The sequence below is a fragment of the Passer domesticus genome, chromosome 3 (assembly GCF_036417665.1).
Source record: "Passer domesticus isolate bPasDom1 chromosome 3, bPasDom1.hap1, whole genome shotgun sequence".
Lineage (NCBI taxonomy): Eukaryota > Metazoa > Chordata > Aves > Passeriformes > Passeridae > Passer > Passer domesticus.
The window spans coordinates 90641007-90665908 of NC_087476.1; the positions used below are offsets into that span (position 1 = coordinate 90641007).

Here is a 24902-nt window from a genome sequence, read left to right on the forward strand (position 1 = left end):
AGGGAGATGAGACTTCTCAGGCAGTATTGTGTCACAGCTGTGTGGCTGAATCGGACCACATGCATGGCTGTGCTGGGGCTGACTGTGGTTCCTGACTCTGCTGTGGTCCTGGCCCAAGCCTTACCCAGGAGAGAGCAAGCTGGGCAGTGCCAGAATTCTGTGGGAACAGGGGTAGTGGTTAAAAATGCCGGCTGACACAGGCCATCGTGTTTGCCATACTTTATTTGCTCACACTGTGAGAAATAGCTTTTGCTCAAGCAGATGAATGTGCAGAAACATACTCTCCACGTCTCCAATATGCCTTGAGCTGTGGAGCCTGAAGGTGTTACACTTAATGAGGCATTACAGCAAGTAGATGCCAGTGCCAGCAAGAGAAAATATGCCTTTTAAATTTAAAAGATCGGAGTATTTTCCATTTGCTGATAGATTGGTACGACGGAACAACAAAGTCGATTAATCTCTGAATGAAAACTTAGTTAAATATCTCAAAGAGTTCAAGACCTGTCAAAGGTTATACTTAAACAGTTTGTCTCGCTGCTTCCACGGAGCTGTTAATCAGTTTGACCACTTAACACTAAGTAGCCTTCTAACAGAAATCATCGCAGGCAAGCGTGAAGCGCGACCCGGGATGAGGGCGGCGAGCAAAGTCTCGGGAGCTTCGCGGGACCCTCCCGGGGTGGGATGTAGCGGTGCCTCCCGCCGCCGAGACAGCGGCTGCCGGGAGTTCGTGAGCGGCCTTCGAGCACTCCGCGTTTCTCATCGGCGAGGGGTCGAGCCCGGCGGCAGCCGCCCCTGAGCGGGGAAGAGGCCGCGGACGGGCCGAGCGCTGCCGGGGCTGGCGGCGCGGCGCGGGCCCCAGACGATGGCGCTGCAGCCCCGGCGTTGCGGCGCGGCGGCGGCCGGCGGGGGTCGCTGCGGGGCGGGCCGGCGGCGGCGCGGGGCTGCGGTGCGCGGGAGGCGGCGGCGGCGGTGCCGCACAGCCGCTGGTGCCGGTCCCGGCGGGGGCATGAGGCGCGCGGGGCGGGCGGGCGGCGGCGCGGCAGAGCGCGGGTCGGCGCGGCCCTGAGCGGAGCCTCCGCGCCGCGCTGCGCTCCCGCTGAGCGACTATGGCCGGGGGAAGGCGAGGGCTGGTGGCGCCTCAGAACACGTTCCTGGAGAACATCGTGCGAAGGTCTAACGGTAAGGGGGCACCGGGGGCGAGCTCTCGCCGGCCGCAAGGAGCCCGCCGCGACCTCGACGGGGACAGCGCCGGGCGGGGGGCGCCGAGCCCCGGCCGCTGCCGGGCGGCTCCGCCGAAGCGGCGCATCCAGGTGCCGGAGCCGGTGCGGGCTGCGCCGCCCAGGTCCTGCCGAGAGCCCCCGGCGCGGGCGGCGGGGCTCGGGCTGCAGGTGCGCCGGCACGGCTGGAGCCCAGCGGCGGGCCGGGATCCGCGCCCCGGGGCCAGCGGGGGCAGCGCCCGGCCCGGCCCGGGGGGCTCCGGGCGTCCGGCGAGCGGCGGGGGCGGCGGCGGCTCCGGACCGGGAGGAGGTGCGGGGATTCAAGATGGTCCCTGGGCTGAGAGAGCCCGGTGCGGGGGCATCGTCCAGGGCTGCCTGCCCGGGCTGAAAGGGAAGGTTTGGCGTAAGTGAGGAGAGAGTTTGCCATTTTAAAGGCTGAGGGCAAATATTGCCTTTTTTTTTTCTTTTTTTTTTTTTTTTTTTCCTTTCTTTTTTTCCCTCTCCTAGTGCACTGTAACCAGGTCTGTCTCTTGGAAAACTGTAGAGTGGAAAATGCCTCGAATTTCACAATTGCATGCAAATATGTATTAATGCTATCCAGATTCTTTCACTTAGGGACTTACCAAAAGCTGCTCCCCCTGTAAGCCGGCAACCATGCAGGCGTTCTTGGATTTGTTTAACCTAGGCATGTGCATTTCTTTTAAAGCCCCGAGCCTCAGTTGTGCCATTTTTAATGTTCTAGTGACTTCAGTGGGGTTACTTCAGGGATTACGAACTCGTAGTGTGGTTGAGAATATGAGGATCAAGCTCCTTTTGAAGATGAAATGAGTTAATTAATTAAAAACATAGTCCGTTTGTTCTGATAAGGCAAAGAAAATTAACCCTCTTGATAAGCAGCTAAAAACTCAAATGATCCCAAGAATAATTTTCAAATTTTTTAAATTAGGCAGTATTATTGGAGAACTAGCCTTTGATAAGACCATATTTTCACATGAAATTGTGAGGCTCTTTTTATAGGTTATTTCTCTCTGCAACTTTCCTGTGGAAGGAAGGGGGCTGGAGGCTGCATTCCTGAAAAAATTACTCTCGAGTTGTACAGTGAAGCTTACCCTCTTATTTTTTTTTTAATGTCTTTAAAAATGAATGTTACGTGTCATCACATTCAGGCTGCTTCTCTAATCTTCCAACAACATTTATTGAAGGTTTTTCTCAAAACTGTCTTGACTCTGTAGATTATTTTCTTCATTAAAAACCAATTTCCTCTTTTGGCTTTCAGTGCCAAAGCCTCGATGCAATAAATCAGTTGAGGCTTGGATATAGCTTCTGCTGCATGATTCCCCCTATGCTCTGTTTCTACCTCTCTTTCCCCATTATTAAGAAGGTGTCATAACAGAGCATGGTGCTAGACAGCACGGGTAGAATGACAGCACTCCATTTCCAAATGCTCAGCAAGTCCTGAGGACTGTAATCAATACAAGTTTTTAGATTAAGCTTGGTGAGAAATGATTCACAATTCAGAACTTACTAGGATAAGCTTAGGGAATTGACTCAGGTTTCGAACCCTATTTCTTCTGTGATGTGCCTTCAAGTTTTTGCTGGACCAAATCCAGTTTTGCTGGAAATGTGATGCTGTCATGTACCAGTGTTGGATGAATCAGTTTTTCTAACCCTAGTCTTTTTTAAGAGATAAGGATAGACTCCTTTCTCTCGTGCTGAGGCAGGGCTGTGGTGACCAGCACGGGGGCAGTACGGAAAAATGCCACGTCTCATCTTGTCCTGCCTACTTGGCCATTGAGATGATTTGGGATGCCCACAGGATGAGTGCTTAAATGGGCCCATAAAGCTTGAGGTTTGGCTCCCCTTTCTTGGTTTCCTTCAATTGGGTAGTAATGTCACCCACAATGAAGCTGTCTACGCCATTTGGGATTTGCCAAATAAACCTTGGGCTTGTTGTCAAGCTCGTATTTGCTGGCACATGCAAGCAAGTTGAGTTGTGCCAACAGATATTGAGCTGATACAGATACAGGAATGCTCCTAATTTGCAGAGGATTCCCTTTGAAAAGAGGAATTTTGTCATTGAACAGAAAGAATGTACTAAGTGTTTCACATGAAGGAACTTGTACATGACACGCGTATCATCAGTCACGGGTGGACTGAGGAAAGAGCGTTTTGGGGCGGGGGTGTTAACTCAGTGGAAGGGGCCGTACGGTGGTAACAAAGGAATGGCCATACAGCCTCTTTTGCAAGCATTGCTTTAAGGACAGCACTAATTACACCATTATTTTACCAGCAGATTTAACAAGGAATTCTTTGGCCAGCCCTTCTTTCGTGTTAGAAGTGGGACTGGTGAGCTGATGCACATTCTGTGGCTAAAGGTAGTAGCAGTGTACATAGACATGCAAGTTCAGGGTTTTTTCCATTAGGGTTAAAATTTGGCTCATGTTTATAGCACGCCTTCTGCAGCAAGGCTCACCTCCAACTCCTTTGGTCTGAATTGTCTGCTTCAGAATTATTAGGAATGAGAGCTTCTTCACAGGCTGCAAATCAACTGAGACAGATTCTCATGCACTGAACGGCAGCCAAAAGAGCTGTGCTAGGGTTAGAGCTGCAAAGCACTTCCTTCCCACACACTGGAGTAAAGAGAGGATGGGATGGCCTTAGAAAGCACACACAGGAAAGAACATGTAACATGTCATCTTCTAGACATGTGGACCTTGTTTGGTCCTTTGTGATTTCTTCTCACACAAAGACCTTCTGCACGAAGTGTGAGCTTAAGGTCTGTCCTTCTTTGAAATGAGGGACACCATAATTCTGATCATCTTGTATTTAATGTTCAAAATATGTGTTTCTATACTACCGTGCAGAGCTAGAAAAATAAATGTTGCATGCAGTGGTTGGCTGACAAAAAATTCTTTGAAGCATTGAAATATTTAAAGACCAGAACACCCAGTGGGACAGAAAATGAGTCCATGCTGTAACACAGTGGAGTATATAAAGAATCACTAGCCCCTGATGGGTCCTGCTAATGTGATATTAATGTTTTTCTTGGTAATGTAATACATCCACAGTATACAAGCACTGTAATAATAACAGTTATAAACCTGGATCATGGCCAGGGCACCCAAGTCAACTGGTGCAGCTTATTGTAGAGGATAGTGGTTATTTGTGATATTCCAATGCTTTATCAATATCAGGAGAAAAAAATTGGTTTTGATTTATGTAAATGCCAGCCAAATTCTTCAGTCCTTCCTTAGTCAAGATTCTCATTGAAGTGTGTGATAATTGTGCATGTATAAGAATGGCAAAAGTAAGTCCTGTGTTTACATGGCTTTGGAATTTCAATGGAAGTCACAGGTACTCTTCTGATTTATGGACAAAATAAGGAGATTGGAAGAAGGGTAAGTTAGAAGGCATAAGGCTTGTGTGAATTTAATTTTCCTTTCACAAAATCCCCTGGGAACACACTAAGGAGACATCAGTTATGGAAGCAAACCTGCATCTTTTGATGGAGAATGCAGAGAGTTCCCTGTAGAGAGAAGAAAAAGCACCTTCAGACATAGATCTTGAGTATAACAGACATTTGCATGATTTATGGCATTGCTTTCATTACAGGCTATAAAGTCCCAGTACAATAAACATTGCGCATCCTGGGCATGCTAACCTTGTACCATCATCTGAGACCTAGGAGAGAAATTAACTTCATTGTAAACACTTCTGAAACTGAAAAGACTGTTTTTGTGTTCAGCCAGAGAAAAATGCAAAGAAAACTTAACAGAGAATGAGGAATGAAAACAGCAGATCTTCAGAAACTGCAAGAGGACAGCTTGTAGGTTCTGTGTTAAGGACATTTTCCCAGAAGAGAATGAAACAATGGGTTTTATTGCTTCCTGATCTTCCTTCTTTCCCATGTTAACAACTGTGGAGACACATATATTTTCACCCATGCTTTTCACACAGTTGATCAGGACATTGAAATACCTATTCACACTGACAGTCTTTTTTTCTCAGTATCACTGGAATTGAATGTAAAATGTGGGGGTTTTTTTCTGCTGGCTTTTACAAGGCCAGAAGACTGGTTTTGAATTTGTGCCTTTATGCATTTAGGAATGTACGACCTGATTTTGTTAAAATTACTTTTATAGAGAGTAAGGGAAAAAATGTACAGCACAGAGATGGCAGGCAATGTGCTTTAAAATTAATGTTCTGAAAGCTCAAGAACTTCTCCTGTGATAATTCAATGTATCAATCCTGTTTTACATTAAATCCTAGAGCAAGATTATAAAACAAATCTTAATGAAACTCACTCATTGGAGAATTGGTTAATGCATTTTTGTAACACATAGATAAAAATGAGTGGAGAGTTAGGTCTCGTATCAAATATTTTTAAGGCTATAATCAGTAAATCAAATGGCTTCTTTAAACTAAAGAAAGACTCATGACCAATGCAACTAAAGTATGCCTTTTCTGGATATGGGATGGGAAAAACAAACACCCTGACCAGCTGAATGATGAACTCTCTCTGCTAAACAGTGGTTTTGTCCTTTAATGAGAGTGGTGCAATGTCTGCCTCTTACCAACTGATGAACTTTCTCATTTCTGAAAATCATCTAAATATCTCATTCTAACGTCACATGTGTGTAAATGTTGTGGGATTTGTGTTTTAGTGCTTATTTTTGGGGTTTTTTTTAGGGGGAATTGTGTTGGATTTTTTAGGTTTCTCAATATGGACAGTACTTCAAGGATAGGTGACAAATCATGCTGTCCATAAAATACATATGACACCTTTGGAACAAATTTGGTGCCATTTCAGCTATTCTTCTTCTTCTGTTATTCTGCAACAATATGCTTTATTGAAAAAAAATATATATAGGTAATTATGGCAATTTTATAACTACAGGTGTTAAAATGATGCATAATTTTCAATTTAAACTTTTCTCATGGTAGATGCCTACTGTGAAATATTTTCAATAACAATGCAAAGTAAGAATGTTGAGATGGAAAAGGTAGTTTTTTGTCTATTCTGCTGGCTGCAGTTAGCATTCATTTTCTGTAATGATTTAAAGTGACTCACTTGAAGTTGTTGCTTTAGTTGGAGTCTCTTGTTATTTGTGGAACAACTGATGATACAAATTTTTTAATAATTCTTTTCAACTTGCACTTGCACTTTGCTCTAGTGTACACATGACAGTGTAAGTCATGTTTGAATAAACATGAAATATCTATATTTAGGGAATTGTGCTCATGCTATAGCAACCAAGGAACTTTTAAATCAATTTTGTTTTGGAAATTAAATAAATAGTTATAAAAAACTTTTTCAAAACAGCCAAACGAACCTATCTATGGGAGTTTATGTTTTTTGTATTACAGTGAGCTTAGAAATTTTGACCTCAATATTAGGAATGGATGATTTTGAGGCCACTATATCATTATCCTGTAGAGAGATCAAGTTGTTCAATGGGATATTTAAGCACTGAAGCACTTCCATTGTAGGGATGAATACCAGGAGATACTGAGTGAACGTGAATATTCGTGTAACACCCCTGACTTCCACAGGAGGATGTGGGTGGAAGAGCAGAATTATTCATTATTATTTTTGTTCTACCATATGAATAGTTTTTCTGTGATTTGAGCAGGTCTGTGCTTGCTTTGACTACAGTTACACCACTTCTGTCAGGGTGAAAATGTGGTTGGTCCCTGAAGTGCAAGTTTCGAATCACATGTGTGCAAAGAAAGGATTGAATAAGTACTTGAAATTCAGTGTGACTTATTTGAACTGACTTAGGGCCATATTTTGATCTCAGAAGTTACATCTGAACAATGTAACTAATCAGTGTGACTAAGTGCTTCTGTTTTACTTTTTTTTTCAAAGCTAAGACTAAACATGAGCAAAGATTATTACATACCTATCCTTTGTTAGCAATTTTGACAGGCCTACTTGCACACAATGTTTGATTTCTATGCTCTGGGAAGAAATTAGACAGAAATGATGCAATCTCTTTTCCCCCCAGTATCCAAATGATGCTGTTTGTTATGCAAAGTCACAAGTTTGTAAATACCACGTGTCCCTTGTCCTTAAGCTGTATGATACAATCTTTACTGCTATGACAGTGGCACATGATTTTTGCCTGCTGCACATTTCTTACGCTGGCTGTGACACAGCATCTCTGCTGTTCTGGGCCCAGCTCAGGCAGCAGTGGCTGTATCCTCCACCCCTGCTCCATGGTGGAGGGGGTAAGAGACACATGTGATGTGCAGTTCCTTTAGTTCTGCTGTAGAAGTGGTTTGTGCTTGCTAATGCTAAAAAACTAGATTTTCTCCCCTGAAGATCCATGGGAAGAGTTTGAGACAGGATAAAAAAAGACTTGCTGGTCTCAATAACCAGTGCTGTCATCACCCAGCATGAGGGAGGCTGTGGTCTCAAATGAGGAGGGCAATCCTCTTCTCTTCTCTTCTCTTCTCTTCTCTTCTCTCTTCTCTTCTCTTCTCTTCTCTTCTCTTCTCTTCTCTTCTCTTCTCTTCTCTTCTCTTCTCTTCTCTTCTCTTCTCTTCTCTTCTCTTCTCTTCTCTTCTCTTCTCTTCTCTTCTCTTCTCTTCTCTTCTCCTCTCCTCTCCTCTCCTCTCCTCTCCTCTCCTCTCCTCTCCTCTCCTCTCCTCTCCTCTCCTCTCCTCTCCTCTCCTCTCCTCTCCTCTCCTCTCCTCTCCTCTCCTCTCCTCTCCTCTCCTCTCCTCTCCTCTCCTCTCCTCTCCTCTCCTCTCCTCTCCTCTCCTCTCCTCTCCTCTCCTCTCCTCTCCTCTCCTCTCCTCTCCTCTCCTCTCCTCTCCTCTCCTCTCCTCTCCTCTCCTCTCCTCTCCTCTCCTCTCCTCTCCTCTCCTCTCCTCTCCTCTCCTCTCCTCTCCTCTCCTCTCCTCTCCTCTCCTCTCCTCTCCTCTCCTCTCCTCTCCTCTCCTCTCCTCTCCTCTCCTCTCCTCTCCTCTCCTCTTCTCTTCTCTTCTCTTCCCTTCCCTTCCCTTCCCTTCCCTTCCCTTCCCTTCCCTTCCCTTCCCTTCCCTTCCCTTCCCCTCCCCTCCCCTCCCCTCCCCTCTTCCCTTGTCTCTCATGGGAGAACAAGCAAGTTTGGTGAGGAGCAGGTCTTCCCACCATACCGAGCCTCGTTCTCCTTTTACTCAGGGGGTAATAAATTTGGAATAAACCTTTTGAGTGTTGAATTTGTATGATGACTGTGGGAAAACAGATTAATATATTTCCATCACATTTGTGTGTTACACAAACCCAAGCGCCCTGGGGGATTTGACTGACCCAGATATGGGAAAGTGCAGTGGGCACCAGCCTCTCTTGTTACCAAGGTCTGCACTAGAACTGCCTGGGCAGAGGTTTCCCCCTCCTCTCTGCAATGAGGGAACACCTTCAGTGTGGGAATGTGTCTGGCAGTGCTGTGGGAATATGTTTGGCTGTTGGTCTCCGACCTTCTGCCACTGTGTCCCAGAAGAGGGGCTGTGCATCACTGGTGGGACAGGGAAGATAGAACCGGTGTGCTGGACTCTGGAAAGCGGTGGGAGGGTCTCAGCTTGGCACGATCCATGTTGGGATGCAGTGGGAGAGAATATGTAACTGTGCAGGGCAATGAATGGTAGGGGAGAAACGTTTCAGTAACTTGCTCTACTTTCGTGCAAGGAGGTGACCACTCCTTAGTCAGTTAGTTCTGGTCAGATAAATGTCTGTGGGTGCAGCTTATCTACAGGAATTCTGGAAGCTGATGGACAGTTTTGGTTAAACAAAGTACTAAGTGTAACAGTAGGATTCAGTAGATAGAGGAGTTTTGGTAAGATGGCTGCTGTAGACACCTGTGATTGTTACTGTTTAAAGGACCAAGGTTATTTAGAAAGAGATTTTCTGATTCTTCTGTGATGGTCTGTTTTCTGAGTGGAGGAAAGTACTGGTTTCAGTGACTGAGTGAATTCCATTCTTACATTTTGGAAGGAGCTAAAATGTTTTTCTTGTTGCTTTTAAGTGGCTATGTCTACTTTAAAGTGATAACCCAAACTGGATCTGACATTTGAGTGTGCTGCTGCTGACGAGGGTATACTGCAGTGAGCAGAACTAACCTGGGGAAAATGCAGACTAGAAAATATGAAGTGATGCACTTCACAAAGTAATCCGTGATGCACAAGCCTGCCCTACTCATACAAGTAATTGTGCTGCCTTTGTGATGTTACAGCTCTTACTGTGTTTCTGCAACATGCTGTGCTGTGTGCTGCACCTCTGCATATTTCCTTGCCTGCCAAAGGTCTTGTTCAGACTGTGCCAAATGCAACACAAACCAGAAGCCCAGGTCTTGTATATGAGGCTGCCCTCTCTAGTTCTAGCTCATGTTTTCTTCAAGCTCACAAGAAGGGCCAGTGATGCTTACAGCTTCGTCTTGGGCCAGACAATACTGCTAACACAGTTGCCATTGTGATAGAAACTGATTTCCAGGTATGGGAGTTCACTGAGTCCTTTCAAAGAGGTGCTTCAAGTCACCAAATAGTTTTGATACTGCTGCTATTACTATTATGTCCATTTCATCCCTGTCTTTGAAGAGAATTTAGCAGTGGATTTCCTCATGGTGTTCCTCTGGCCAACTCCTTTCCTGGCCTTGCTGACCCACTTGTGAGTCCCCAAGAGTCTCTGCTCTGTGATACTCAGAGGTCACTAGAGCATCCCTCATGCTTGTTGTGTAACAAAGCCACAGCTGTTTCCTGGTCTCTGGGACCCTGTGTCCCTGCAGATGGAATGGCAATATTTGCCTCAGTGGATGTAGTATTTTCTTACGTTAGGAAAAATTACCAGATTATGAGCTGTCCTCAAGCAGCACATTGTCAGGGATGTCAATGCAATTGAGTGTAAATGATAGCAATGAGAACAGCCCTTCTACTTCTGGGTTGTCTGTCGGAACAAGCTATGCAGTGAAGTTATAAGTGGGAGTCCTTATTTTATGCTGTGTCTTGCCAGCATTCACATAGACAAAACAGTGCTGTCAGAGACACTTCTGAAGAAATGAAGTGTGTTTGTCAGCTGTGTAAAGCCCAGATCAAAGAAAGGTCAAGATGCATGAGGTTGGAATTGGTTAGAAGGCAGAGACACTTAAGAAACAATGGGATCATCAAAATCTCTGACTTGTTCTTTGGTTTGATAGTTGTGTAAAATTTTTCATTTAAAGCTTTATGGGTGCATAACAATCTCAGCTTGCTTCTAACTCATGACTAAACCCAGCCTGGATTGTCATGAAACATTGTACCTCTACATGCTAGAGAGGTTCACCCAGTGTTAACTAACAGGGGTGCATAAAATACAACAGCCAAGTCATACTGACTTAAAAACTCACGTGGTGAAGATGTTGACATCTATTTGCTGTGGTAACTTGATGGTTAGAACAGTCACTCAAGAGCTGCAATAATGGCTGAGCTTTCACTGCCCTAAAGTAGCCTACATCTTCTAGGAGAACATCCAAACTGCTGTTGGGGGAGAGAAATGTGTGCATGTTCTCTATGCATCCTTTGGAAACTGCCAGTCCAAAAAAATCGGGCTTTGCTGGGCCAAAACATAAGTGAGAACAAGATTCTTCAGCTCCTGCAATAATGGCAAAGAGTTGAGTATTAACTGTGAGAACTGGGCTCATGTTAAAATGTTAGGTATTGTAACAAACATGGGAAAAGGGAAAAACCCCCCAACCTTAAAATATCCCCCTTTTTCATTGTTTTCTGTGGTTTAACTTGGTCAGATTTCCACTTGCTGGGCTAAAGTTTTTCAGTTCTCCTTTCCAACAATGCTCACAGAGCTTCCAGCTCCCAAGTCCTTGAGAGCTGGGCATCAGGGACTAGACTGTTGCAGTCTCAACTTTTGGAGCTTAAATCCCTTATGGATTTAGGGCTTTGTTTTCACCTGTAAATAGGAGACAAGAGCATTGTTGTAACTCACATAAGCCTTGCAAGGCTAGATAAAAGTAGTATTATCACAGTGATGGTTATCAGAAGTGTGTCCTATATAGCCTTCAATGAAAAAACCCAAGAGATTATTTATCTGAAGACAAAAAGGTTTAAGTGTGAAAGGCAGGCAAATTCTTAACAGGAACTCTTTAAGAAGTGGAGAGAAGGGAAAGTTACCTTTTGAGAAGGGAAGGCAGTCAGAAGCAATTCTTAAGCAATTCATGCATGGAATAACACTATTCAGATCAGGGCAGGACCTTGTCTAACATTTGTATTTGCCTTTTTTTTTTGTCATTTTTGTCATTTTTTGTACTTCCTGATGAAATTTTAAAATACCCTAACACAGTCTAATGTAGTGTTTATAACAGACACACAAAAGCACTTGCTTTAGCAGTGAGAAATGACTTGGTTTACTTGGTTTACTTATTTGTAGGAAGGGGTAAAAGAGGACTATTGTTTTGGGGAGAAAGTGCTTCAACTAAGTAAAACCCATGGTATTTAAAAGAGGCTGTGAGACACAAAGCAGCTAAAATAACCTGAAGTTATATTACTGGTGTATTTCATTCTAAAGAGTGTGTAAAAATACACTTAATCATGTTTGTGGAATTGGGCAGTGGATTTAGCTTAACTACAGAACTGCTTTGTTTAAACCCACTTGAAGTTTGGGCTGAAAGATTTTGAAAGGGAAAATTGAAACAAACTAAACTCTCTGCAATTAATAGGTAAAATGTCATTTGGTTGGAGGAAGCTTTGAGATCTTTGGATGTGTGAGCAGCTGGAAATTGATACTGAAAAGTAGACAGTGTGGTGGACTCCTGTAAAAACTCCTTAAAGATGAGTGCCTCTTGACTGCCCAGCCTTTCTTCCAAAAGCCAGAGGGTCTTTGCAGCTGTGGCAGGAGCCACCATCTCCTGCTGCCTGCCAATGTCCAGGGAGCAGCACTGCTGTCTCTCTTGGCACAGGTGTAGGTTTGAGTTGGCAAATCATAAAAAATGTGGCACGCACAGCCCCAGCAAGAATGGAGGCGTGAACCCTGCTTAATTTTCTTTTTTCCTGCTACTGGTGTAATTGCTAGCCCTTAGTTTGGAGTGCTGTGCTGTACACAAGTGTTTGAGCTTGTGTGGCCAGCAGTGGAGGCAGTGTTGAGAGGAGGCCCTGTGTCTGCATTCAGGGAGAAGAAGTATTGCTCATGTGTTGGTTTGGCCACTTGTAAGAGGCTTCATATTTAAACTGAGTGTCATGTGAATCAGTGCATGTGGCACAGAGGAACAGTTTGGTGGATCTGTCTTCAGTCAAGAGATGAATTTTACCAGCTTAACAATCATGTGTTTTATTTATGCTCTGAGTAATTAACTCCTTATTAAAAATAAAAATTTACTTAAAATTAAAACCAGGAATAATCCTGTTGACTGCAGTGGGAATGATATCTGGGAAAATTGTGCAGGGACTGAAGAATTGGGATTGGGTTCTGAAATGAGTATTTCCTCTAATGCAACCATAGCTTTGACTAATGTCTAACTGATGTGTTTTTTCAGATACTAATTTTGTCCTGGGTAATGCCCAGATCGTGGATTGGCCCATTGTCTACAGCAACGATGGATTTTGCAAATTATCAGGATATCACAGAGCAGAAGTTATGCAAAAAAGCAGCACCTGCAGGTATTTGAGAACAGATTTATTTTCTGTTAAATAGCTTGTAGTGTTGTGCCTGTTGCTCCAGGAGAAAAGTAATCTGTTTATTCCAGTTTTGTCTTTTATCTCCTGGGGCTACATCTGTCAAATATGCTTTCCAGGTGAAACAGAATCAAAGAAGAGCCATTTCTAAATGGGTCTCTTTTACACAGTAAACAAATGGCTTTGTGTCTTTTCTGACTTGAATTTCTCCATTTGTTTGCAGTTTTATGTATGGAGAGCTGACAGACAAAGATACAATTGACAAGGTCCGGCAAACATTTGAGAACTATGAGATGAACTCCTTTGAAATCTTGATGTACAAGAAGAACAGTGAGTAGTCGATTGGTTTGTTCATTAATGTAGGTGTGTAAAGTTGTTCTTAATTGTAGTGTAAGCTGCAATTCTGTCACCCTGGAGGACAGTGCTTTATCTAGGGCTAAATAAGCCCCAGTTCTGCCACTTGGTCTGAAAGGGAGAAATGAGAACATTAGAGATGAAAGTCACTCAGGGAGGCAGAGGAAGCTTTCTAATTTGTTCTGACATTTCGAGTAATTTGTCTGTGATGCTTTAAGACAACACTGAAGATTCCATCAACAATGGTAGTACACAAGTTAGGTTTAGGTAAGTTTCCACTACAGAGAACATGTAAAGTTTTTAACAACCTGATGTAGCAAAGCCAGTATATAGTAATTTTGGAATAAAAAGAACCCATCTTTTGTTTTAGAAACTGAACTACTTCTGATGTTGTCAGGTGAAACATCTTTTGTTTTGGACAAAAAATCCTTAACTGGCACATGATTTTTTTTTCTGGGAAATTCAGTCAGTCTGTAACTGCACATGTCAGCAGATGAACTACTTGACCCAAACTTGCCGTCTCACCTAGTGTGGACTATGTTATGCAGTTATTTTTATCTACTCAATGTCACCTGAAGTGTAAATACACTGAGGTCTTCAGCCTGGCCAGATGTTAAGCTGAAAAAATTGCATTCTGTAACTTACTTTGCTCTTAACAATTTTGCCTTCTAATAATGAAGCTGGTAGTGCCTGTATGCACAGTCTGTATGGCCCTGCTTTGTGCTGCTTTCCTCCTAGGGCTACTTGTCTCCCATATTTACCTATTTTCTAAAAGCTGATTTCTGTTCCCAGCTCAGTTTGTGGCCATGGGGACCGTATGCAGCTCACATCTATGCATCCAAACCCAAGTAAATAAGCTGCAGTGCTGGGATCTAGGAGAGTCTGGAATTCTCTCTTAGTTATCAGTGATTTGGCACCAAGAGACAATGCAGCTACTCTTCTGTCATGCTGCAGCATATGGCCTGCAGTGGAGCCTGGGGCCTCTCTGTCTTTTTATGCAGATTTAAAGCAAGGTAACCGTGGAGTGAGGAATATTTCCTGCCCTGCTGTGTACCCCTCTGAGGAGAGGTGGCCTCGAAGGAAGCCCAGCTGTGCAGTAGCTGTGTCGTGAGACGTGCCGAAGGACGGCGCTGCCAGGGCTCTGCTCTGTGCACAGGGGGTCACAGGCATGGCAAAAAGCAAAGCACAGAGCTTGCTTTCAAGGTTAACAAACTGCAGAGCATCTAATGTTTGTTAGATTTGCAGCTTTACAGATACATTAACTACTGTTACAGAGACTGACTAATAACACAAGGGAGTTTTAACTGAGAAATTTCAAAATGGGGACATCCTGGAACTTTTTTTCAATATAAGCCACATCACAGAAAAACACTGTTCTATTTACCAGTCACTTAGCACCCAGACTGCTAAGTGGCCTTTCCTTTGTGGTCACCCTACCTCTGCCTGCAACTGTGGCAATGGTTCAGATCATGAATCCAATTGGTTCTAACCTGCTCTCAGTTTGAAAGCTTGGGAAAGGACCCTGAGTTTTGTTAGGCATCTTTTTTTCCTGCTCTTTGTTTCTTCTGTTTGGTCTCTCTGTTCTTTCCCCATTCTGTTTTTCTTTTTCAAATTAGTCAGGGAAATAGATTTTTCATGTTCTTTACCTGTCTACTGCCTCTTTATAAACTAACAGACATGACAAATAGCAATTTTTTTTCCCAGTTTTGAGTTGTTGGATAATTGGTACATTTTCCACAGCCTGCACATTTAATGTAATCCTGGCTGTTTTAACAGTACAGTCTCTATCCTTTTAGAGGAACAAAGAAAAACAAAATAGGAGTTTTGAGTTAATAATGATGTCTGTAGTGCAAGTCAATCTTGTACTTTTGGGAGCAGCAGCTATTTCTTTCTTTCTCTGAGAAACAATTATTCCCTGGTCTTACGTGTCGAAGCAGATTGAGACATTTAATGATGCTGCTAGAAGTGATAGGCTATTTTTTTTATTTTACATGGCACTCTCCGTGGTGGTGACCCAGTTTTAGTATTTATTTGGTTGCCTGATAAGAATACCCCATCCAGCTCTTGATAGGTGCAGTATATCCACAAACTTCGTTGCAGTTCACAATATTCACTCTAGAAACAGCATACAATTTCCTGCCTTTATCATGTTTGCATTTATGGCTGCTGCCTCTACCCTGGCCTTCCCTTGCTTTGTCCAGTCCTCCCCACATCCAAAAGTGACTATACTCCCTGTTTTCAGAACTTGAAGTTAAGATGTGATAGAGATTTGATGATTCCTTGAGCAAGGCCCTTGATAACTTAGCAGATATGTAAAAATCATTGTTATTCTCTGGAAGAATTGCTTCCCAGAAATACAGAGCTTCTTCAGGATAATTGGAAGCAATTAGAGCAAACAGGTGCATAGCCATCAGATTTTTGTCATTGTTACTTTCATGCCATCCAATTGCATTCAGTGGGGATTCATTGTCATACCTGGAAGGAGACAAAGCTTTCTTTAATCAGGACTGCGAAATGACAACAGACAGATTGACAGTAATTTCACATGAGAGCTTCAGTTCCATTGTTTAATTAGATGTGAGCGCCCAGTGTTTCTGGAGTATTGTTTATTTTTATATGGGAAAATGAAAACATTACTAAATCTGAAGTCAGTGGAGATAAATGAACTTATTCCAAGGAAGGGTACAGCTTATGTATTAATAAATATTTTATATCTAGCCTTAGCCATGTCTTACCTTATCTGAATTGATGTGTTTTAAACATCTAACTTCTTATGAGACTTTGACAGCCACTTAAGTTTTTATACTTTATGGTCAGCATCATGAGTTAAAAATGGCTGAATCAATTCAACTTGGATTTTCTTTGTCTTGTATTTTGTCAACAATGTAGGCCTGGCATGCAAGCAGTGCAAAAGCAGGCTTGTTCTATATGCACTTGCATTCATTACTGATGAAGTATATTTTTATAAGAATACAAAATTCACTTGCTTCTATCTGCCCCTGAAGAGGTGGTGTCCAATTGAAATCTAACCCCCTTTTCTATGCAGTACTTGACCCACTTTAGTGGAAGAATATTTGAAGTGGGGTGAACTCGTCAAAGGTGAAGTGCATCAAGAGTTAGAAAGAGTCTTCAAGTGTCCCCTGTCTGAGCAGAGGCATTCCCATTGCTTATGGTCTGCAGCTGTGCTGCAGAGAGAGTGTTAAGACACCTTTTTTTTTATGTCTCAGTAGTTTTCTACTGATAGGACCAGCAGAATGCTTGCCAGAATGCTGGCTTGGCTGTAGGTAACTATTTTGCACACTGCAAAGCAGTTTGGTAAAGCAGTAGGTTTTGCTGAGTAGTGAGAGTTATTATGGTGAGAGTCCCAAAGGCTTGGATGCACTTTTGATTTTGCTGGGCTTCACTTCCCCGTTTCCTGGGTGCTTAAATATTTAACAAATTTAACAGCATGAATATTTGTATATGATTTTTTTATTTGATTGTTTGATTTTTTAAATTTTCATTTTAACATGTGCACTATCTTCTCCCCTACTTCCTTCTCCCTTCTTCCCCCAGTGTATTAGAAAGGCTTCAGATGTCAGAGAATGACAAATCAGCCTAAAACAGTGATTTGGTAGATTCTATTAGCATTTATCTTTGGGACCAGTGCTTTCTATAGAAGTTCAAAAGCAAACAACCCCATCCTAATTTATAGGAAGCAAAATTCACTTCAGGGTGGTAGACCTGTGATTGCCCACCAGCCCATTTATGACAAAGAGTTTCTCACAACTGTCATTGGTTCAAACCATGTAAACCCATTTATACTTGTGTGTGCTGTGCCTGTAGTGTCTCCAGATGGAAATCTTTGCTAGCCCATGTCGTTGCATAGGAACAGAAGCAGGAAAGAATGAGGGTGTTGGAATCAAGTGACAGGTATCCTCCTCAACCTCTCACTGAAGTGTAGCTCCATTATTTGTCAAGCAGTATGCGCACCTGCATCTCCTGTGAAATCCATCTGTGTGAGTTCACTTACCTTCAGCAAGGTCAAATTAAATATTTTGGACTCATAAAACCGGTAATTCCCATTTATCATTGTCTTCAAATGTGTTGGCAAGCAAAGCCTACTGTCTTCTCCACAAATATGTACAGAACTCCCAGCAGTAATCCTTAAGTATTTTTCTGGTGGTAAATGGAAAAAAGATCTCAAAACTTGACTGTGTCTTCCTTATACTCATGTTCTGTTCTTCAGAGAACTCAGAATCAAATGAACTGTGCCAGCACTACTGTAGTACAAGACTCTGTGCTGAACCTTGTTTTCTACTGTGCTGTTTTAGTGTCACAGGATAACCCTTGTGAACAGCAATTCCACCTTTGGGGACTAAAATTGATTTTCCTTATCTTAGCATGTAAGGATCTGACCTTTAGAAGCATTAGGTGCCACAGCATCCAAGCACCAGATAGAGAAGGCCCGAAGGTAACAGCTTTAAAAGTGGTGGGATTGTATTTTAAAGGTTTACTCTTTAAAAGAGTGGTGAGTTTCAGGCTGATCTGGTCTGTTCTCATTTGGTACACACTCTCTGCTCAAAACTAGAGTCTGTAGGAAGACTTTTGTTCTTTGTCTTGCACTGTCAAATGTCACGGGCTTCTCTGAACACCTGGTTAAAATCTGGTATAATGGCTTGCCAAATTCTCTCTGCTCACACCTCATCGGCTGGTTGGCTAGTTTGACATTGCACAAACTGTTCAGTCTGTGTGGGAGAGAGAGAAACAATCTCATACTGAGTACCTGGGAAGAAGTGAAACCCTAAACAGGGTGGCTGTAATGGTCAGCCATGCTGTTAATAGAAATTAATTCCTGATGTCTGCATTGCTGCATGTAGAATTGGTGGAGAAAGGGCACATTTCTATTTCCATACTGCCAGACTGTTTCCCTTCAGGACAATATGTGTCTGATGACTTGTCTGTTTGACTGAGACATTATCAAGTAATGCAGAGGTTGTGCTGCTTAGAGGAGGCTTGGCCCATTCATTAATGACAGTGTAGATGTCAGCTGAATTGTCAAAACATTTTCTTTCATTGTATTTTAAAATTAATTTTGGTTTAATTAGTGGAAAGAAAAATTGTGTATTCCAGTTTTATTTAAACTGTGCTTTTTATAGTTTTGAAAAACAGTTGGCCTCTTTGTTAAATGGCTCAAGGTATGGGCAAAGAGCACATTTAAATAGTGGTTTGGATTTTCATACAACCTGTTTTTGTTTGGCAGGAGGGAAAACTTAGGAGAGCTCAATAGTATGCTTGTGGAGAAGCTGGAATAGAACTTTAAGATCTCTTTCACTTTGATGATGTAAGAATTTCTGAAAGACTTCAATCAAAGTTAAATAGCATGTGAAATGCTGGTGTTCCTGCCCAGCAAGAAGCTGAACATATTGTTGAAAGACACAGGACTGCAAAAAAGGATAGGGAAGATATATTTGTTTTTCAGATGGGAAATTGAAAGGAATGCAGACATTTAGTGTGTGTTAGTCTGGAGAAGACTTGGGAGTTGAATAACAGCCCTTAAAATTGTCTTTGCTTTAAGGCAACATCATAAGAACTGTGCTTAGATCATAAAAGCCTATCAAGAGCTGCACCTGTTAACTCTGGATTGGCTATGTAACTTTGGTACCACGAGCCAGGCTGGTCCTATGGCTGCTGTCAGGCATTCATTGTAGATTTTCATTTCTTCTCAGTTGTCCACACTGCTTGTCCTGCAGCTTTGAAGGGGCATTCCCTTTCCTAACATGATTGGTGCTATGCCACTAGACAAACACTGGATTCTCTCACTTCTCTCTCACCCAAACCTAACAGAAGCCAATGTAGCTCATGAGTGTTTACTTTTTTTGTTTGTGCACTGGTATTATCACTGAACTTTACCAGGGAGAGAGCTTGCCAGGACTAAAGACAAAATGTAAATGGAAGTAGATATATTGTTGGAAACACTGGTAAACACTTTCTGTGTGACTGTGCATCAGTGCAGACTGGGAAGTTGCTCTTGTTTTGCTGTGAGAACACTGGGACATGCTGCAGTTTCACTGCCTGAATAACCACAGGCTGAATCTGAAAATCACATTTTTCATTAAAATGGCCTTTTTTGTGCCTCCTGCTAGTCATGGTTGTCTGGCTGAGCAGGGATGTTGGCTTTGACACCAAGAGCATGAGGGCTGCCTGTAGGACGTTGAAATTCTGGTTTCTGACCTGATTTATAAGTAGTTTATACTTTAGGCTTTCCTGTTTAATAGTTAAATAAACTGTTTAAGAAGTAAAATTCTTCTGATAATTAAACCAGTATGCAGCACAAAAGCTGAGCATGGCCACTTCTTGGCTGAGCCATTGGTGTGTTCCCACGTTTCAGATCCCAGCTCTGCTGTGAATGAGCTCCTGGTTGCAGAGCTCTGTGGAAGGCCCATGTAACCCAGCACTATGAGCACTCACCTCATGACTGTATTTTTATATCCACTTATCTTCTATTCACAAGAGACACTGACAAGATGTTAGGGAATACACTGCAGGGAAAATACAATGTTCTGGAGGCAGGTACAGAATTTTCTATCTACTTAATTCTGCCTTTGTAGTGTTACTGTGTAGATCCCAAACTGGAAGATGATTTCTGCAGGCCTTGCATGCCACCCTGATTTTGCTTGTTGCTCTGATGGTGGCACTCTGGAAATTACAGGGATACCCAAATAGTGCATTTCATCAAACCTGCCTACTTTTAGCTGTCAAGAACATCTGTCTCTTTCTTTTAGCCTGTGGGACGTATCACTAAGTTATAGACTTGGTTCTAGGTAAAAAGTGTTTTGTCTTCCTTCTTCCTATAAATAATGCAACACATGAGTGGGAGTCAAGGGAGTCAGAAAGGAAAAACCCTGCTGATAAAAGCTCCTTGCCCTGCAGCAGCCTTCAACAGGTTATTGGGAAAAGTCCTCTTGCTGCATTCAGAACATGTTAGGAAATTCTTGCAGCAACATACTGTAGCATAACCATAAAGGGAAGGTGACATCATGCATCTGACAAATATCCAGAATAAGAGGGTGAATTTCTTCCTTTCTGTGTTGAGTACAGTGTCTTCAAAAGCACAGTAGTAAGTTTTTATAGCTATGAGAAGCAGAGAAGAAACTGAGTGTGTAATTCAGCCTCAATGCTATGAAGGTTAATATTGTGAGCAGCCCGTAGCAGAATAGCTGCAGCTTGAAGTAGTAAAACAATACAAAGTGTTTTGGGGAGGAAAAAAAAATCCCTAATCAAAAAAAGTGCATGTAGATAAAGATCAAAAAGCAATGCTGTTGATGGAGATCCTGGCTGATTAAAAAGTTGCAGTGTTAGTGAAGGGTGTTGAAGTGGGTAAAATGAAACGCAGTTAGTCACCAAGGAGTCTCTGTAAAAGCAGGATACAGATTTGATCAGCCTCAGAATAGTTCACATGTGAAGCTGGGAAAAAGAAGTAGGCAAGAAGAAATTGAGATAGGCAATTTCAGGAGCTCTTGAGAAAGGGTAGCGTAAAGGGTGTTACTGTCTAGAAAATTGCTGTTGGCTGCTTTGTGGCACTGTCTTCTAAGCTCATTAGCAAGTCAGTGATGATTTTACTGGCACGGTTACTTTGCTGAATCTTCTTTCACACTTAGCATGTTTGTTTGTTCATACTTTTCTGGAGGGGGCTGTTCAGGAATGTTAATTCTTTAAAAAAAAAAAAAGGTATATTGACCCTTGAATACTTTCTGCCATGCAGGCATATTTCAGAAATGGCCACCAGTGATTCCATCTGGATTTCTCTGCTTTTTGAGCAGAGGCCTCCATGCATCATAGACCCTGCTGTTTATAGAAGTGGCTGTACATATGGCATGGAATCTCAGCCAGAGTTTGAAACTGCTTGTGTGTTATGAAGGCACAGTGGGAGCCTTAGGAATTGAACTTGGTTTATGGAAGTTGTCCATGGGTTTTGGAGATGCCCTACCTTTCTGTAGCCAGAAAAGATTGCTCAGCACTGAGGCTGGGAAACAGCCAGGTGAGGCACTGGTAACAACAATTTCTCTTATATTAACATAGCTGGGAAAAAAGCTGCCTTTGCTTCCTTTTTTGGACAGTAACTTGTAAGATACCTGAGGTTTTCTTATGACCCTTTGACAGCCAGGAAACACGATTTGCCCTTATTACTAAAAACTGTTGCATGAAATATGCCATGTCGTGCTCATTGTAAAATACTGAGCAATTCAGGTGAAAGAGAATCTGATCACTAGCATAGAGAAGGGTCCTGTGACTGAGAAGAAAATGAATAGTCTTCTAAGATCGCTGTTTCTAAAATGGATTTTGCCACATGAGTGAAAAAGATTGTGTGGTGCTCTTTATTCTGGCTTTCCCAGAGGGTCAAGCTCCTGCTGATCTTATTTTGGCCCCTGGTATGTAGACCCTTCTCTGCAAACAAATCTCTAAAGGGACATATAAAAAAAAAATGTTGCTCACAGCAATCAAGCCTGAATTCTCTGTCTCTTGCTTCTTGTGCTTGCAAAGGCAATGGTGAGTTGTTTTCATAACCTCTGAGGGTATAGGGACAGTCTGAAAGCCCGTGTACAAACTCCCTGAAGGCTGAGGTCTGGAGTGTCCCTACTGTGATGTACCTCGGAGTTGGAGAAGTCATCTTTTTATCTGTAAAGTTAAGACTGCAGACTTAAAAATGGTGCCTTCAGGGTGGTCATATTATTGCATACAGGAGCCAAGTGCTTTGTTCTGAGCCCTCCAATCAGTTTATACTCAATAATAATATAATAATAATAATAATAACATATCACTAAAATCAGGACTCAGTGCTGAGTCCTGTGAAACGAGTGGTAGACACTGCCTTGTTACATGGAACTTCATTGGTATCACTAGGGTCTTCTCAGCAGTCTCAGGAGAACTGCCAGAAATATGGAAAGGCAGGGCTGCCTGACAGATTCTCTCCTCAAGGTGATCTGTGTGGATAGAGGTCAAGGAGAAATGGCAGCAACAGCATCTGAAGGGTCATATTGTGGGACCATCTTTTTCTGTGATGTGCAGACTTAAACTCTCAAGCAGTTTTAGTTAGCAGTTCATCTGCTGCAGTAATTAGAAAGGTGCAGTTCCATGCAGTACAACTTGATCCCATCCACAGCTTCATGTGTTCTGGTCCTAATGGCTTGTTCTCTCCTGAATTCAGTGGAGTCTTTCTTCACACTGGAGTGATTTGGAGCAGGTTCAGGCCAAGGCAAGCTGGAAAACAGCTTGTGAAGGTGGAATCTCTTGTATGGGGGAATTTGCAGGCTGGGCCAGAGCTCCTGGAGTCCAGCTTTGAAGCTAGACATAGGCTACTGTAGTAGTTAGGGCATGGTCTTTTTTAGGACATTCTCGGTTAGCAGGGAAGTTGACCAAACTGGTCATATTTATGAATTGAGACTCTGTGTTATGCTCATGTCCTAGGCACAGCTGGCCCATTCTCAAATACTTCAAGAACCAGCAAGACACTGTTGTGTGCAGCCTTTGTACATGCATGGGACTCTTCTTTCAGGAGATCACAAAGCAGTTCTTAAGTTCAAGTGTTAACTTTGCAGGTGAAGTTCAGAAATAGGGTGATTCCTGGAAGATTAAAAAGTTAAGAAGAGACAGAGCAGAGAACTTTAATAACAGACTTGTCAGCTGCTTTGTTATTGTTCTAAATAGGTGTTTGTAAAAACAGCCAACATTAAAGTAACTTCTACAGATGGCTGATTTGAGATGTAAACATCTAAGCTGGCACATTTACTGTTCTGCCTGCCATTGACCAACTCTTTGATGTGTTTGTTTCCAGGAACACCTGTCTGGTTCTTTGTGAAAATTGCTCCAATTCGAAATGAGCAGGATAAAGTGGTTTTATTTCTTTGCACTTTCAATGACATAACGGCTTTCAAGCAGCCCATCGAGGATGATTCATGTAAAGGTTGGTCTTTTTCACAATTATATATTTATGCTGCTTTTGTTTGTTTGCCCTGGTCTTGGAAGAGCTGAAGTCCTTTAAATACCCAAGCCAAAGAATTAAATGTTAAAATAGCTTGTAGCTGTGCCACTGGGGATGACATTTGTGCAAGAAATGGTTGCTGATTTCTTTAGTAAAATTGTTCTGGCCTGCACTGGAAAGGGTCATTGCTAATGAAAGCCCCAAGTGCTTCAGAAAGCCCAGTTTACATAGTAAATAGGTACTGTTCTTTCTTTAAAATACACTATTAACCCACTCTCCAGCACAGGCCTCAAGGACTCACAGTGTTGCTCAACAGTCCTGTACAAATTGTGTGTGAAACTGTATGAAAAAACTGAGGAATCAACGCTGGCTGAGTCTAGCAAAGATCAGAGTAATTAAATTCTGCCTGACTCGATGTTACTTGTCATTATTATGAGATTTCTTATGCTTAAGTTCTGTTCTAGTTTCCTTTAGCCTATGTGAAGAGATTCCAGTTATCTTAAGTGGAATCAGGCTTAAACTGTCCTGGAGGGTGAAGTAGCGCTGCAGTGTTCTGCTCTTAACCCTTTGCTGAGCTGCAGCCTGGAATCCTGGAAGCAAACTCAGCTGTGACAGCAGCATAAACTTTCACTTGGGTTCAGATCCCGTCAGAAATAGACCTTTTGTACCCTATGGAGGATTAAAGAGACTTGCATCCTCTGGGGTAAAAAAGGATGTAAGTTCTCCTGTTGTTTGCATTTTTGTAGTATTTAATAATATTTGTAGTATTAAATTAAACAGGAAACTTACTGTGAAGATGAACTGATTTACATTTGTTCTCAAAATGTTATTCTTTAAAAACATAGTTTCTCAAAGTGGAAACACCTGTTACCATGAAAAAGGAAGTACAACCTTGACAAATATACCCTCTTTCAGACTATGTGGGTAATTTTTTTCTCCTGTTAATGCTATTTGTTTGGGTCTATTTTTTCCCTGCCTAATGGTGCTCACTGTATACTGATGAGGAGTGACAGCACAGATAAATAAGCATGATGCAGTAAAGCTGGCTCTCATTTATTTGCTGGTAGTGAAGGCCCTTGCTTCATTTAGTCAGTTGATAAGCAGGACTTTTAGTCAGGAGTGGTAGCTGTGTCCTTTTCCTTTCACAGGGGTTCCCTAATGTAGTAGAGATAGGCAGTTTGTCCCTGGCTTTTAACACAAAGAAACACTTTAACTTCCTTTTTTTCAATACAAGTATGTTGAAGAGAGGGAATTATAGTTTTGTTTTTCTTTTTAAATCTCCTTTGTATCTTGAAATTTTGCTGTTCTTGCAGTGAGCATGGTAATTCTCAGTGGTTGCACATCTACAGCAGTATAGGCACCAAACCTATACATAAATGCATGGACTTGCAGAGGAGTTGATGATAAGCGGAATTTCTCCCTCTGGCCCACAGAAACTCGCAAAGTGACTAACAGAGGTTGCAAACAGAAGAACTGAATGTATCATTTAGAGGCCACTAATTCACAGCTCTTCACTCTTTCCCTGAGTGCCATGTCTTTATGTACAGAAGGGCTTGTGCACTAGATGAGTCTTCCAAATATTTTTTCTGGATTTCCTAAAATTAATAAAGTTGCAGAAGTTTCATGATGGTAAAGAGTTCTCTGTCACTTTATACACAAATCAATCTTTATATAAATGGAACTGCACTTTCTGTTTTCATCCTTAATTTATCCCTTTTTCTTCCATAATATAC

At 42.3% G+C, this 24902-nt stretch overlaps 1 protein-coding gene across 4 annotated transcripts in view; it reads left to right on the top strand.

Annotated features, from left to right (window-relative positions):
- The first annotated feature begins 942 nt into the window (after positions 1-942).
- The window catches only part of KCNH1 (potassium voltage-gated channel subfamily H member 1), a 175195-nt gene continuing 151235 nt past the window's right edge, over positions 943-24902 (top strand). For all 4 annotated transcript variants that reach the window (XR_010359182.1, XR_010359183.1, XM_064414325.1 and 1 more), the window contains exons 1-4: positions 943-1179; positions 12716-12839; positions 13078-13184; positions 23023-23151. Coding sequence is in view for 2 of the 4 variants with exons in the window: in XM_064414325.1 (XP_064270395.1) it covers positions 1107-1179; positions 12716-12839; positions 13078-13184; positions 23023-23151 (433 nt within the window). In the remaining 2 variants the exon portion in view is untranslated. The remainder of the gene's footprint in view (positions 1180-12715; positions 12840-13077; positions 13185-23022; positions 23152-24902) is intronic.